At 46.2% G+C, this 16,991-nt stretch overlaps 1 protein-coding gene across 1 annotated transcript in view; it reads right to left on the bottom strand.

The window, feature by feature from the left end:
• IVNS1ABP (influenza virus NS1A binding protein) overlaps positions 1 to 16,114 on the bottom strand; it is a 43,485-nt gene extending 27,371 nt beyond the window's left edge. Inside the window, exons 1-4 of the mRNA XM_056523663.1 lie at positions 15,933 to 16,114; positions 4,055 to 4,176; positions 2,562 to 2,685; positions 1,442 to 1,611 (exon numbers count right to left, since the gene is read on the bottom strand). Coding sequence (XP_056379638.1) covers positions 1,442 to 1,611; positions 2,562 to 2,672 — 281 coding nt within the window. The 5' untranslated portion in view covers positions 2,673 to 2,685; positions 4,055 to 4,176; positions 15,933 to 16,114. The remainder of the gene's footprint in view (positions 1 to 1,441; positions 1,612 to 2,561; positions 2,686 to 4,054; positions 4,177 to 15,932) is intronic.
• Between the last annotated feature and the right edge of the window lie 877 nt (positions 16,115 to 16,991).

Below are 16,991 nucleotides of genomic sequence, written 5' to 3'. Positions count from 1 at the left end.
AATTAGAATTGGTGGTGCAAAAAATAAGCCATCATTTGGGTCTGTAGGTACAAAATTGAAAGGGTTATGATTTTTAAAAGGTGAGGAGAAAAAAAAACAAAAGTTCAAGAACGGAAAAACCCAGAGTCCCCAAGGGGTTGAAATGAGAAAAGGAGGGTGATTCAAACTTATATAGATTTTTTTTGTTTTAGTTTTTTTTTTAAACAACTTTAGATTTGTATATATAGATTATATAGATTTTTTTTTTTACAACTTTAGACGCAGCGGTCAACTTTGAACGCTGCGTCTAAAGGGTTAATAGCGCGCGGGACCGCGATCGGTGACACACGCTATTAGCCATGGGTTCCGGCCGTTAGAGGCCTGGCCTGAGCCGCTATGACGTGGGGTCACGGCGTGACCCTGCGTTATAGAAAGGGAGCGGACTCAGGGCGTACATGTATACCCTTGGTCCTTAAGGTGTTAAAGGGAAAAACTTTTTTTTTTTTTTAATCAACTGGTGCCAGAAAGTTAAACAGATTTGTAAATCACTTCTATTTAAAAATATCTTAATCCTTCCAGTTCCCATCAGCTGCTATATAATACAGAGGAAGTGCTTCTCTTTTTGAATTTATTTTCTGTCTGACCAGTGCTCTCTGCTGACACCTCTGCTCATGTCAGGAACTGTCCAGAGTAGGAGAGGTTTGCTATGGGGAAATTGTTCCTGCTCTGGATAGTTCATGACATGGACAGAGGTGTCAGCAGAGAGCACTGTGGTCAGACAAAAGAAATGGAAATAGAAAAGAACTTCCTCTGTATTATACAGAAGTTCATAAGTACTGGAAGGATTAAGATTATTTTTTATAGAAGTAAATTACGAATCTGTAACTTTCTGGCTCCAGTTAATAAAAAAATAAAATTAAATTATATGTTTTCCATCGAAGTACCCCTTTAAAAGGGGTATTCCCACAATGCGCATTTACTTATCTACTTACCAACAGGATAAATGTAAATCTACAGATTACAGATAAAATGTCTGAATGCTGACAGCGCCACTAGAATAGTGGACTTATCACCCTCCACCCACATTCCTCTTTACTGCATGACTACAGTACAGAGGAATCTGAATGGAGCTGTGGTGCAGCAGTTCAATGAAGAATGCAGGACTAACAGCTGAGTAAGTGGGATAGAAGTGTTATCAATTTGTGTGCAGTACTGCAGCGGAGTTCCTCTGAAGTGAATGGTGTTAAGTTGTAATATCACACACATTCTGAGAATAGATGTGGTGTTGGTTTTGGAACTATGGGATTTCCAACGATAGCCAAGCACTGTACTTTGCTACTGTCTGAAATCTTATTGAGGGTGAGGTTGGATGATAATCTTAGTATAACCGCTTTAAGCATAAGTTAAGTATTTTATTATAAAATAACAGTTTTATACTTTTATATTTAACTGTCCTACTTACTGTGAAGTATATGCATAATTAAGCAAGACCTCCACTGCCTCTGGGTTCAAATCATCAAATTTAACATGAGAAATTCCATGATTCTCGTTGTCATTGTTGAAGATTTCAAACAAGAAGGGACTGCAGCAGGCAAGAACCGCTCTGTGCGCCAGCATTTCATGCCCACAAACCTGGAAATGATAGAAAATTAGAACAGAGCATTAGAAGAAGTGCATAAAACCAGTCTGCAGACTAACTACCACATGCGAACATGTGAAGCCTAATCATTACACAATACTAGGGCTGCACGATATATATCACAAAAGCAATCGGCCCCGCAGGAAAACGTATCTGCTCGGGCTGGCTCCCGTGTGCTGCTGCAGGCGGGGGCCGGCTAGAGCAGGTTAAGGCAAATTTAAATACTAAGAGTCAGTGGGGGGGATGTGAATGTGACCCGGGGGAGAATGTGACAATGTGATTTGGATTTTGGGGGGGGGGGGGGGGGGGTGGAGATGTGATATTGGGGAGATTGGGGAGAATGTGACATAGGGGGAAAATGTCATGGGAGATGATGTGACCATGAGGGCAGAATGTGACGTTGGGGGGGCGGGGAGGTAGAAATTAAATGGGGTGGTGTGAAATGGGCGGTGGGCATAAAATGAGTGGATAGTTGTAAAATGGAAGAGATTGGACATGAAATGGAGGGGTTTCACCATTATATCGCATATCGAAATCGCAATATTTAGGCCCATAATCGCAATCGCACATTTTCCCCATATTGTGCGGCCCTACACAATACCCTAGATGACAGTTACAAAAGGCGTAACAACTTGGGCTCATTTCACACTATATGTTGCTCCGTTTCACGTTTTTTGTGACGGTTACAAAAATGTTACATCAATCAAGGTCAACACCACATAGCCACCATGGACCAATGATGACTGAGCCCTGTTCCCGGCTGGTGTTAAAACTATGATTCCTCTAAAAGATTGTATGAGTGAATAATATATCTTTACACAAAGTTTATTAATGTCACACTACAGTCAGGCCTACATGCCTGCCAAAAAAAAAAAAAAGAAAAGCCTAATAGTCCCATTCCAGGCTGAACACTATTGCTTCTAGTAATACTGTATACAAGTACCTGCAGCTTCACATCGCAAAACTGTCCGCTTTTCCGCAAGGCATTTAATTTGGCTACTGATGATTCTATAAACTGCTCATCCTCAAAACTCAGAAAGCCGTTAGGAACCATTTTCAGAATGGGGCTGTAAAAAATAAAAAAAAGATACATCTCAGTTAGTTTGGACATGGGATAAAAGTGAAGTAAATGCCAGTAAAAGGGGTACTCCAAGGAATAGGGGAGAAGTGCCTGATCCTGGGTGGTCTGACCACTTGGACCCCAGCAATCACATGTACGGGCCCCAGCTACTTGTTTTAGGCATGCTCAGGCCCCCACCTTACTGGACAAGCGCAAGTGACCGTTCATGGCTGAGGCGGGACATCACCTCCGTCAAGACCAATATCCCCTATCCACAGGACAGGGAATAAATGTTCGATCACAGAGACCCACAGGATAGGTGGATAAGTGTCTTATGTTCAGTTTCTCGGAGTACCTGTCTAATGCCCTATTCACTTCAGCTGTCTGGGAATGTACCATTGCAGAAATTTTACAAAGTACTCCTTTAAAGGGCTAGTTCATCTTAAACATTAAGGCAAAATAATGAATGGTATGGGTTCCACCTCTATATTAGGGGTCAATGGTGTCACATAACAGCCTATCTGGCACAGAAAAGAGAAGGGGACCACGTGGAGAGATGTTCAGACATGTATGCATCGTTCACCATTGGATTTTACAGGAGTTTCAAAATTCTCAGGGGTCTCCTTATGTCTTACATGCTGAAAGAGGATGCAGGGAGCGATCGTTCTCTTAAAAAGTCCAATAAGTGAAATCCCTATCTAGAATACCTTTATAGCATAAACTATTTTTTCTATAAATATCTTAGATGGGTATTACTGCAACCTGTTTGAGCAGTACAACTCCAAGTAATCCCCTATTGATAGGACAGGGGATAACAAGCTGATCAGTGAGGGTCTGGTCACTGATCACAGGATCGGAGGAAAAACTGACAAATGAAGCTCATGACGTGTCAAGAATCCCTTGTTTATGGGGATTTGGAACATTGCCAAGTCTGGCACTTATCATCAAGCTTCAGAAGCACCAAAGAGAAAGAATGATGTGCTCTATTTGAGGGGAACATTTTCCTCTGTTCTCTGGATTGTTGGGAGTCCCAAACTAAATCAGCTTGTTATTTCCTATCCTATGGATGGGAAATAACCGAGTTGAGAATACCCACTTAATGTGGCCCTTTAACAAGAAAATGTTTCAAACCCTCATTAGAGATCTTGAGAACCTCAACTGCAATAAATCTGGAGGGTAATCCTACTTGTTTTCTGAATGAGCCTGCATAGATGAACGATTGTCAATCTCTGTCCATGAGTGACTGCAGGAAGCCACCCTCAGGGTACAAACACACAGCAACCAAGGAACTCAAACAATAAGACTTCAAACACATAGTGTCAAGATTTAACATTAGTCTGCTGCTTCAGTGACCTAACAGTAGGAAAGTTACATACCTTTAAAGTGTAGTTGAAAGTAACTGGACAGAAACTCAAAATCAACTGTGATACATTAAATCTTTATTCCCTTCAAGGTTGTCCGACTGTAATGGTCTCAAAAGTCATAGGATTGTTTGAACCTAGGGGGAAAAATTAATAATATTACATCAGGGGACTTGTTATTCCCAAAGCCATAATGGATTGCTATTTCTAAACAACGCATTTTCAAGATTTTGTTAACTTTATGATTGCATCAGGCACTACAGTAAAGCCTACATTTTGTGCTTGCAAGCGTTTCATGCAAATTAGACCCAAGTAGGTATTCCTGACTGCCCATGTTACTGACTGATGTTGCGAATACCCAAGTTTCACTTTCCATATGCGCATCTATGAGAGTGATAATGAGCGTCCCATAGAGATGCACAGAAGGAGGCAGGTTAAGGATATCCCTGGCAGGGGATGATCTCAAACCCGACTTGTGCTTTAGTGCTGCTTATACAGTGACCCCCCCGACCTACGATAATTTCAACATGCGATGGCCTCTCAGAGGCCATCGCATGTTGAAGGCAGCATCAACATACGATGCTTTTTTATGTCGGGGCCATCGCATAAACGGCTATCCGGCAGCGCAGACTGCTTCAGCGGCCACCGGATAGCCGTTTACGGTGCCCTGTGAGCTCCGGTCATGTCTCCTACCTGTCCTCGGGGCTCCGTCCTCTTCGGGATCCCCTGCATCGTCAGCGCTCTCCATCGTCGTCATCACGTCGCTGCGCACGCCGTCCCGTCATCCAATAGTAGCGGCGTGCGTATCGACGTGATGGCGGTGACGGAGAGCGCGGATGCCGGAGAAGCAGAGGCCTTGCCAGAGCGTCGGGGACGTGGCGACAGCGATGGATGGCAACATCCTGGGCAGCAGTGACTAGGGATCGACCGATATCGTTTTTTTAGGGCCAATACCTATAATCGGTGGAGGTTAGGTGCGGTGCATTATCGGCAAGGTACTTGCCGATACCGATAATGCCAAAAATCGTGATTATTGGCCATACCGATAATCGGTCGATCCCTAGCGGTGACGGTCCGGAGCAGCGGGGACAGGCGAGTACAACTTCCTCTAACAGTGGTCTACAACCTGCGGACCTCCAGATGTTGCAAAACTACAACACCCAGTATGCCCGGAGGTCCGCAGGTTGTAGACCACTGTCCTATACTTTACATTGCACTGATCCCTCAACATGCGATGGTTTCAACAAACGATGGTCCGTTTGGAACGGATTATCATCGTATGTTGAGGGACCACTGTATTTGTGTATACCACTGTACGTCGGTAACAAAAAGTTATTACAGTTACCACCTGTGATAACTGTCTTATCCCGGTGAAGCGCTAAAGCACAAGTCAGATTTGAGATCCTCCTCTACCTCCTTCTGCAATCTACACCGCTGCCACCGGCTCCCGGACCTTGCCGCAAACCATCCCAAGCGTATCCCAGTGTTGTGCCTGCCTACTGCACGACTGGAAAAGGTGAGCGTCTCTTTGCTTTCACCACGTTACATATCAACTGTTATAAAAGTAGACGGCACTATCAGAGCGCCATCTCTGTGTCTTCTTTTTCCTATACCCTTTTGCTTCATAGAGATGCACAGGCAAATGCTTCCTATCCACAAAGTAATAGCTGTGAAAATCTGGTGGCCACAATGACAGGCACATGGGTGATCAGCAGAACCAAAATGATGCCATGTGGGTCCTGCTGATGACCCAGGTGACTGGCACTGCTGGAAAATGAAGCTATGTAAATGCTGGACAGTAAGTAAACAAAAACAATTGCTCAAAGCTGTTCGGTAAAGGAGCTATCTCACAATGATTCAGAAAACCAATCTGATGATAGTTATGGCCAACCATACATTTATCCTGCACAACCAGGAAGAGGTTGTCTACATGGACAATCCTTGGAATGGAAGAGAATGCTAGACGCTCCTACAAACAAGCATCAAAAAGTCAGACATTTTTAACTATGATGAAACTGCATGGGATTTTGGAGGCTATCAACTCTTTTCAGGGACTGGCCTGGGCAGAAGACCCCTTTAGGAAGCAACACACTGAAAGAGTGTTTTCTAAGAACATAGGGGGTATTTATCAAAGGATTTATGTGTCTTTTTTAACGTAACTTTGGGGCAGTGTCTTTTTGCGCCAAAGTTTGGCGCATCTTCACTGTCATTTTTAGAACTTTCTCAAAATCACACGGTCCTGTGAGCGATTTTAACTTTAGTCAGTAATTCCTCATTTGCGCCAATCGATCTTTGGCGCAAATCCCGTTTTTTTTTGGCACAAAATCCCCGCCAAGAAATTTTGCACATAGAAAATGTAAAGGTGTCAAAATACATTAAAAACATTTTTTGTGAAAGCAGCGACGCCTCCAGGGCTGCTCAATACTATCCTGCGACATTGTTGTCTCTGAGGAACCTTCACCCTCCGTTGAGCCAGCATTGGACATGGCCGCACAGGTTCAGGAAAGGTAAGCACTAAAGCAGCGGTCTCCAACCTGCAGACCTCCAAATGTTGCAAAACTACAACTCCCAGCATGCCCGGACAGCCGTTGGCTGTCCGGGCATGCTGGGAATTGTAGTTTAGCAACATCTGGAGGTCTGCAGGTTGGATACCACTGCACTAAAGTAAAAAAAAAAAAAAAAAAAATTAATAAAACTACTCAAGTTGAAAATAAAATCCATTTCACATGGTGGCTATAAACCCCACAAAAGAAAATAACTCCTGTCGCTTGCTGATATACTGCAGGAGGGACCCCAAAATGGCCGCTCTACAGGGTAAAATACGCGTCCTCTGTGGTGGTAAGTTCTGTGTAAAAGGCGCTGTGAACGGCTGATTTCAACATTTGAGCCAAAATTACCAACAACTTGCACCAAATGATAAATTTGGTGCATGTCCATGAAAACCAAAGTGAAAAAAAAAAAAAAGGGTAAAAAGAAACGGTCAACAGGCAAAATTGATAAATACCCCCCCATAGTAACCACAGGAAACTGGGGAGGATTCTGTCTCAGTACAGACATGAATAGCAGAAGTGACTAACAGTGACGCTCAGCTTCAGGCCGTGACATCCGCACTTCCTGAGAATCAATGCAATAGAAAGGAATAATAAATAATATTTTGCTTTTAAGTATCTAGAAGGAAGCAGAGAATGCAGATTAGGCCAGCTGAACCTTGCACAGAGCTGAGCTATACTGAGAGACTTGACTGTGTCCATAGCAAACTAGCTGCTACCAGTTAAGATTAAATCTCTAACTGCATTTATTTCCTTAGAACTAAAGTGGTTCGGTTAAAGAATAATTCAGCTTGTGACCTTGAAGGCGTAAAAGGTCATATAGCACGGAACAAGAGAGAAACACCTAAGAGAAAAAACAGATGTGAGCTACAACCACACGCTGTTGTCCTGCGCAGAAACACAACATACCCCCTAACAACAAACGAAAGCAGAACACTACGCCTCGCATGTCAGCGGTGAAAAACCTGCTACGTGACAAAGTACACTCCAGTAAGTTCCAATACAGCGTCATGTCGGGTCAGTAATATTTATGTCTGGCCTCCTCTCAGGAGTCCCAGCTCCGGAGATTCAGCTTTGAACAGTATAAGGCTGCATTCACATCACGTTTTTGCAATACAGTTTGCGTATCCGGTTTTCGATGGAAAAACGCATTCCTCAAAACCGGACTGAACTATCAAAATGTATGGACAAATTTTAAGCCGTATAGAAACATAGAATGTGTCGGCAGATAAGAACCTTTTGGCCCATCTAGTCTGCCCAATAATCTGAATCCTATCAATAGTCCCTGGCCCTAACTTATATGAAGGATAGCCTTATACCTATCTCTATCTTATATAAAGGATAGCCTGATGCCTATCCCTATCTTATATGAAGGATAGCCTGATGCCTATCCCTATCTTATATGAAGGATAGCCTGATGCCTATCCCTATCTTATATGAAGGATAGCCTTATGCCTATCCCTATCTTATATGAAGGATAGCCTTATGCCTATCCCTATCTTATATGAAGGATAGCCTTATGCCTATCCCTATCTTATATGAAGGATAGCCTTATGCCTATCCCTATCTTATATGAAGGATAGCCTTATGCCTATCCCTATCTTATATGAAGGATAGCCTTATGCCTATCCCTATCTTATATGAAGGATAGCCTTATGCCTATCCCTATCTTATATGAAGGATAGCCTTATGCCTATCCCTATCTTATATGAAGGATAGCCTTATGCCTATCCCTATCTTATATGAAGGATAGCCTTATGCCTATCCCTATCTTATATGAAGGATAGCCTTATGCCTATCCCTATCTTATATGAAGGATAGCCTTATGCCTATCCCTATCTTATATGAAGGATAGCCTTATGCCTATCCCTATCTTATATGAAGGATAGCCTTATGCCTATCCCTATCTTATATGAAGGATAGCCTTATGCCTATCCCTATCTTATATGAAGGATAGCCTTATGCCTATCCCTATCTTATATGAAGGATAGCCTTATGCCTATCCCTATCTTATATGAAGGATAGCCTTATGCCTATCCCTATCTTATATGAAGGATAGCCTTATGCCTATCCCTATCTTATATGAAGGATAGCCTTATGCCTATCCCTATCTTATATGAAGGATAGCCTTATGCCTATCCCTATCTTATATGAAGGATAGCCTTATGCCTATCCCTATCTTATATGAAGGATAGCCTTATGCCTATCCCTATCTTATATGAAGGATAGCCTTATGCCTATCCCTATCTTATATGAAGGATAGCCTTATGCCTATCCCTATCTTATATGAAGGATAGCCTTATGCCTATCCCTATCTTATATGAAGGATAGCCTTATGCCTATCCCTATCTTATATGAAGGATAGCCTTATGCCTATCCCTATCTTATATGAAGGATAGCCTTATGCCTATCCCTATCTTATATGAAGGATAGCCTTATGCCTATCCCTATCTTATATGAAGGATAGCCTTATGCCTATCCCTATCTTATATGAAGGATAGCCTTATGACTATCCCTATCTTATATGAAGGATAGCCTTATGCCTATCCCTATCTTATATGAAGGATAGCCTTATGCCTATCCCTATCTTATATGAAGGATAGCCTTATGCCTATCCCTATCTTATATGAAGGATAGCCTTATACCTATCCCTATCTTATATGAAGGATAGCCTTATACCTATCCCTATCTTATATGAAGGATAGCCTTATACCTATCCCTATCTTATATGAAGGATAGTCTTATACCTATCCCTATCTTATATGAAGGATAGCCTTATGCCTATCCCTATCTTATATGAAGGATAGCCTTATGCTTATCCCATGCATGTTTAAACTCCTTCACTGTATTTGCAGCGACCACTTCTGCAGCAAGACTATTCCATGCATCCACTACTCTCTCAGTAAAGTAATACTTCCTCATATTACTGCAGAAACCTTTACCACAAGACATAGTTTTAAATTAGAGGGGCAGTTTTTCTTCTTTTAAATATGCTCTCCTCTACTTGTATACCAGGGGTCTCAAACTAATGACCCTCCAGATGTTGCAAAACTTCAACTCCCAGCATGCCCTACAGCCAGTGCATTGCCGTAGAATGAGATTTGCCATAGAATGAGATGGTCCGCCTCCATCACATCCTATTGGCTCACTCTTGTCACGTGACATATTTAAACGTCACGCATCGATGCGCACAGCAGTCTCAGTTTGGCTATCACAGGGAGAGGGTCTCCTCTCCCTGTGATAGCTGAAGCTGCACGGAGCTCTCATGGCCTCTGTGGCCCGACAGAAGTTCACACATGTACCAGCTCATACGGCTGCCTCATATACATTTACTTTATTATTACATGTACTGTTGATCCACAGCGCTATCGGGATCCCGATGGCGCTGTCATCAGTGTGCGTCCCCACGAGCGCCTCACGCCTGCAGCTCTACTCCCCGCCCCCCGCAGCTCTACTTCCCGTCCTCCGCAGCTCTACTCCCCGTCCCCTGATAACGCTCAGGGAGCGATCCACAGCCCTATGGGGATTCCTATGCCCGATGCCGCTGTCATCAGTGTGCGTCCCCGCGAGCGCCCCACACCCGCAGCTCTACACCCCGTCCCCCACAGCTCTACTCCCCGTCCCGTTAACGCTCAGGGAGCGGGGGAACAGAAAGTAGAGCATCGGGCGCAGGTTAAGTAGTACTGCGCTTGCGCAGCACTACGCGAACAACTTAACCTGCGACCGATGCTCTACTTTCTGTTCCCCGCTCAATGAGCGTTAACGGGACGGGGAGTAAAGCTGTGGGGGACGGGGAGTACAGCTGCGGGGGGCGGGGAGCAGAGCTGCGGGGGGCGGGCGCTCGCGGGGACGCACACTGATGACAGCGCCATCGGGCATCGGGATCCCGATAGCGCTGTGGATCAACAGTACATGTAATAATAAAGTAAATGTATATGAGGCAGCCGTATGAGCTGCGTACATGTGTGAACTTCTGTCGGGCCACAGAGGCCATGAGAGCTCCGTGCAGCTTCAGCTATCACAGGGAGAGGAGACCCTCTCCCTGTGATAGCCAAACTGAGACTGCTGTGCGCATCGATGCGTGACGTTTAAATATGTCACGTGACAAGAGTGAACCAATAGGATGTGATGGAGGCGGACCATCTCATTCTATGGCAAATCTCATTCTACGGCAATGCACCGGCAGCTAATGGTTGTCTGGGCATGTCCAAGCATGCTGTGCGTTGAAGTTTTGCAACATCTGGAGGGTAACCAGTTTGAGACCCCTGCCGTACAGTTTAAAACCGTATAAAGTTTAAAAATTTAGTCTGTTTGCATCCGTTTTTTTAAGAAGAAAAAATTCTACGTTTTTAAATAGAGATGAGCGAACTTACAGTAAATTCGATTCGTCACGAACTTCTCGGCTCGGCAGTTGATGACTTATCCTGCGTAAAATAGTTCAGCCTTCAGGTGCTCCGGTGGGCTGGAAAAGGTGGATACATTCCTAGGAAAGAGTCTCCTAGTACTGTATCCACCTTTTCCAGCCCAAACCGGAGCACCTGAAAGCTGAACTAATTTATGCAGGAAAAGTCATCAACTGCCGAGCCGAGAAGTTCGTGACTAATCGAATTTACTGTAAGTTCGCTCATCTCTATTTTTAAATTTTCACTCCATTATGAATAAAGTTTCACTTGTTTGATTTAAATTCCAAGAAAACACATCTGTGCCAAGTCAAAAACCGTATGGTGCAAACCGGATGGAACCGTACGCACATAAGGTTCTGTATGGTTCCCATTGACTCCCATGTTAAAAAAAAAAAATAAAAAAAAATAAAAATAAAAAAAAAACATTAATACGGTTTTTCACCCGGATCAAAAACCATGGTATGCTTACGGTTTTGGGTACAGGAAAAAAACACGGACAAAACTGTACAAGACGCAAAACGGATGCAACCGGATGTATCGTTTGGCATACGGTTTTCAATATGGTTCCATACGGTTTTCACATTGAAAATGTATACGGGAAGTGTATTGCGAAAACGTGGTGTGAATTAGGGATCGACCGATATCGTTTTTTTTTTAGGGCCGATACCGATAATCGGTGGAGGTCAGGGATGACAGCCGATAACTTAAACCGGAATATCGGTATAAGGTATCGGCTATTTATCCCCCCCGCGACACTGCTGCAGATCATTGATTTAAAGTGTGCGCTTTAAGGGTGCGTTCCCACAGGGCGTATACGCAGCGTATTTGACGCTGCGCAAAATGTATGGCAGCAGCGGGAAATACGCTGCGTATCCCTTGCTCACTATACACACAGGGCTTTCCGGCGGCAGCCCTATGTGTGCATTGAGTTTTGGAGGAGGGGCCGCGCGTCACAGACACACCGGCACCCGGCCCCGCCTCCAAAACTCACTACACACATAGGGCTGCCGCCGGAAAGCCCTGTGTGTATAGTGAGCAAGGGATACGCAGCGTATTTCCCGCTGCTGCCATACATTTTGCGCAGCGTCAAATACGCTGCGTATACGCCCTGTGGGAACGCACCCTAAATCAATTAACTGCAGTGGCTTTTGCGGTGCCATAGACCGCTGCCGCCACCACCCGCTTCTCTCCCCCTGCCTGTCCGGGGGTCCTGAGTCCTATCACTGCCACCGCTCCCCCCACCGCCCTGGCCCCATTGCCTCCCCCATCCCCGGTTTTATAATTACCTGGGCCCGGGGAGCACTCTACATCTGGGGCCGGTGGCGTCCTCCTGAAGCGACGTCACGTCGCACACGTCATTGCGCACAGCGTAACACGTCCTGCAGCAGGAGCCAGAAGTAGCGTGGGCCCCGGGAACAGGTAATTATAAAACCGGGGATGGGGGAGGCAATGGGACCGGGGCGGTGCGGTGCGTCGGGGGGTCTCTGTGCGGTGCGGAGCATTATCGGCAAGGTAATTGCCGATACCGATAATGCCCAAAATCGTGATTATCAGCCGATAATATCAGCCAAACCGATAATCGGTCGATCCCTAGTGTGAATGCAGCCAAAAACACGTGGCAGTAACCCAACAGGAGGTAGACAGGCTGCGGCCCTGGATATAACACGCACATTTCTTTTACGGGCGTCAGGATAAAGTTACACACCTAAAAATGCTCACTAGATCCGTGTAAGAGAGAGAGAAGAACTAGTTTATATGGTCTCATAAACTATACAGCAGTCTTTCCCAACCAGTGTGCCTCCAGCTGCTGCAAAACTACAATTCCCAGCGTGCCCGGACAGCCGTTGGCTGTCCGGGCATGCTGGGAGTTGTAGTTTTGCAACAGCTGGAGGCACACTGGTTGGGAAAGACTGCTCTATAGGATTGGATCCCGCTTGTCCCATAAAACCATCAGCCCTTTATTAAATCTTCATAAAAACATTATACTAAGATATCCCAGCACAAAATGCATCAAATCGATTATATGGTCTATGTCCCAGCCAAGAGAAACCATAGTGAGATACAGGGGATCCTCAGGGTCACATGAGCCGACACAGGGGGAGTTATCAAAACCTGTGCCCATAGTAACCAATCACATCGCTTCTTTTATAGTTCAGAGGACTTATGAAAAATGAATGAAGTGATATGATTGGTGCCATTGACAACTACACCACTGTTCCCCTACACAGGTTCATATATCTCCCCCATATAGTCCAATTCTTGGGTCCAAATTTTGAAATTGGGACTATGGGACGTATACTCTGGACAGGTTGAGACCATTTACTTGATACATGTCCCGAGTCTGCGGTCCCTCGGTTCTGACCTGTCGCAGGTATACAAGTTATATAGTACTAACCTGTGCTCTATATACACCGTCATACAGTACTAACCTGTGCTCTGTATACCGTCATAGTCCTGACCAGTCCTCCGTATACCGTCATACAGTCCTGACCAGTCCTCCGTATACCGTCATACAGTCCTGACCAGTCCTCCGTATACCGTCATACAGTCCTGACCAGTCCTCCGTATACCGTCATACAGTCCTGACCAGTCCTCCGTATACCGTCATACAGTCCTGACCAGTCCTCCGTATACCGTCATACAGTCCTGACCAGTCCTCCGTATACCGTCATACAGTCCTGACCAGTCCTCCGTATACCGTCATACAGTCCTGACCAGTCCTCCGTATACCGTCATACAGTCCTGACCAGTCCTCCGTATACCGTCATACAGTCCTGACCAGTCCTCCGTATACCGTCATACAGTCCTGACCAGTCCTCCGTATACCGTCATACAGTCCTGACCAGTCCTCCGTATACCGTCATACAGTCCTGACCAGTCCTCCGTATACCGTCATACAGTCCTGACCAGTCCTCCGTATACCGTCATACAGTCCTGACCAGTCCTCCGTATACCGTCATACAGTCCTGACCAGTCCTCCGTATACCGTCATACAGTCCTGACCAGTCCTCCGTATACCGTCATACAGTCCTGACCAGTCCTCCGTATACCGTCATACAGTCCTGACCAGTCCTCCGTATACCGTCATACAGTCCTGACCAGTCCTCCGTATACCGTCATACAGTCCTGACCAGTCCTCCGTATACCGTCATACAGTCCTGACCAGTCCTCCGTATACCGTCATACAGTCCTGACCAGTCCTCCGTATACCGTCATACAGTCCTGACCAGTCCTCCGTATACCGTCATACAGTCCTGACCAGTCCTCCGTATACCGTCATACAGTCCTGACCAGTCCTCCGTATACCGTCATACAGTCCTGACCAGTCCTCCGTATACCGTCATACAGTCCTGACCAGTCCTCCGTATACCGTCATACAGTCCTGACCAGTCCTCCGTATACCGTCATACAGTCCTGACCAGTCCTCCGTATACCGTCATACAGTCCTGACCAGTCCTCCGTATACCGTCATACAGTCCTGACCAGTCCTCCGTATACCGTCATACAGTCCTGACCAGTCCTCCGTATACCGTCATACAGTCCTGACCAGTCCTCCGTATACCGTCATACAGTCCTGACCAGTCCTCCGTATACCGTCATACAGTCCTGACCAGTCCTCCGTATACCGTCATACAGTCCTGACCAGTCCTCCGTATACCGTCATACAGTCCTGACCAGTCCTCCGTATACCGTCATACAGTCCTGACCAGTCCTCCGTATACCGTCATACAGTCCTGACCAGTCCTCCGTATACCGTCATACAGTCCTGACCAGTCCTCCGTATACCGTCATACAGTCCTGACCAGTCCTCCGTATACCGTCATACAGTCCTGACCAGTCCTCCGTATACCGTCATACAGTCCTGACCAGTCCTCCGTATACCGTCATACAGTCCTGACCAGTCCTCCGTATACAGTCATACAGTCCTGACCAGTCCTCCGTATACAGTCATACAGTCCTGACCAGTCCTCCGTATACCGTCATACAGTCCTGACCAGTCCTCCGTATACAGTCATACAGTCCTGACCAGTCCTCCGTATACAGTCATACAGTCCTGACCAGTCCTCCGTATACAGTCATACAGTCCTGACCAGTCCTCCGTATACAGTCATACAGTCCTGACCAGTCCTCCGTATACAGTCATACAGTCCTGACCAGTCCTCCGTATACAGTCATACAGTCCTGACCAGTCCTCCGTATACAGTCATACAGTCCTGACCAGTCCTCTGTATACAGTCATACAGTCCTGACCAGTCCTCTGTATACAGTCATACAGTCCTGACCAGTCCTCTGTATACAGTCATACAGTCCTGACCAGTCCTCTGTATACAGTCATACAGTCCTGACCAGTCCTCTGTATACAGTCATACAGTCCTGACCAGTCCTCTGTATACAGTCATACAGTCCTGACCAGTCCTCTGTATACAGTCATACAGTCCTGACCAGTCCTCTGTATACAGTCATACAGTCCTGACCAGTCCTCTGTATACAGTCATATAGTCCTGACCAGTCCTCTGTATACAGTCATAGTCCTGACCAGTCCTCTGTATACAGTCATAGTCCTGACCAGTCCTCTGTATACAGTCATAGTCCTGACCAGTCCTCTGTATACAGTCATAGTCCTGACCAGTCCTCTGTATACAGTCATAGTCCTGACCAGCCCTCTGTATACAGTCATATAGTCCTGACCAGTCCTCTGTATACAGTCATATAGTCCTGACCAACATGGTGCCTCCAGCTGTTGCAAATTTACAACTTCCAGCATGTGCGGACAGGCGAGTTATAGACTTGCAGCAGCTGGAGGCACCCTGGTTGTGTCGCACTATCCTTTAGGACTCGCATCCCTCCATAGCCCGGCACCTGCAGCCATCAGACCCCCTCCTCCCTCGTATCCATCACCTCAGAGAGAATGCCCGACAGGTCACCACACAGGACACTCACCTCGGGCCTGAGCCGCCGATACCAGTTCACACTACACGAACACAGTCAGCTCTGCTTCATCACGCCGCGGCCTGACGCTTCAGCACACCACACAGACACACAGAACGATATGGCGCCAACGACCTCGCGCACCAGACAGCACCAGTCGCGCCGCTGCCCAGCAACGGATGACGTCATTGGCGCGCTCCTGCTCGGCGTCCCTGATTGGAGGATCTGGGCGGGTACTGTGCGCCCGAGAGGCCGCACTGCAACGTTAACGTCGTCACTCACAGGAGCCATTTTTCCGGAGGCGGCTCCCTAGGTTATAATGGGGTTTTGGACTTCGGAAAAATGTCCGGCCCCATCCGTAAAGTGGCCGTGTATGGAAAGCTGTGATAGGATTGAGAGGTTTGCTCTAGTGCCCGCATCCCCGTGCTGTGACTGGGGTCCACGCTGCTGTGGCATGTTATCAGGCCAGGGATGACGCACGTCTCCTCCATATGCCACCAATGAGGGACGGCCAGCGGCCTCCTGCTCCCGACTCCATTGGCCGCGGAGGGGGTGATGGAAAATCCCCAGTAAGTGTGGACGGTGACCAGAGAACAAAGGCGTCCGGGAGTGACGGGGACGATCTGTGCGGGGACGTGCGACCTTCAGCCGCGGTCACCGCGACAATTCATCGTTTGTCACGTGATCTAAGTGTACATGACGTCAGTTCACAATGTTTCTGACGTCATACATTTAATTCACTAGTAGGGAAGGAAACAAAGATACATTTCATGAGGAAAAAGTGACATAAAACTAAATTTCTGAGACAATTTTTTTTTACCCTCAATTATAAGGGGGTTTTCACACAAAGTTTTGGTTTCACGTGGCAGGTATGCAGACATCCAGCAGTTTTTCCCAACCAGGGCGCCTCCAGCTGTTGCAAAACTACAACTCCCAGCATACCAGTAGAGTAGAACGCAGCCTAAACACCTCACAAAATAATCTATAGCGCTGTTTCTCAACCAGGGTGCCTCCAGCTGTTGTAGAACTATAACTCCCAGCATGTCTGGACATTAGAATGCAGCCTTAACG

Source organism: Hyla sarda, chromosome 6 (genome assembly GCF_029499605.1).
Source record: "Hyla sarda isolate aHylSar1 chromosome 6, aHylSar1.hap1, whole genome shotgun sequence".
NCBI classification, from domain to species: Eukaryota; Metazoa; Chordata; class Amphibia; order Anura; family Hylidae; genus Hyla; species Hyla sarda.
The sequence above is the reverse complement of the archived record's forward strand: the minus strand, read 5'-3'. Positions and strand labels throughout refer to the sequence as shown.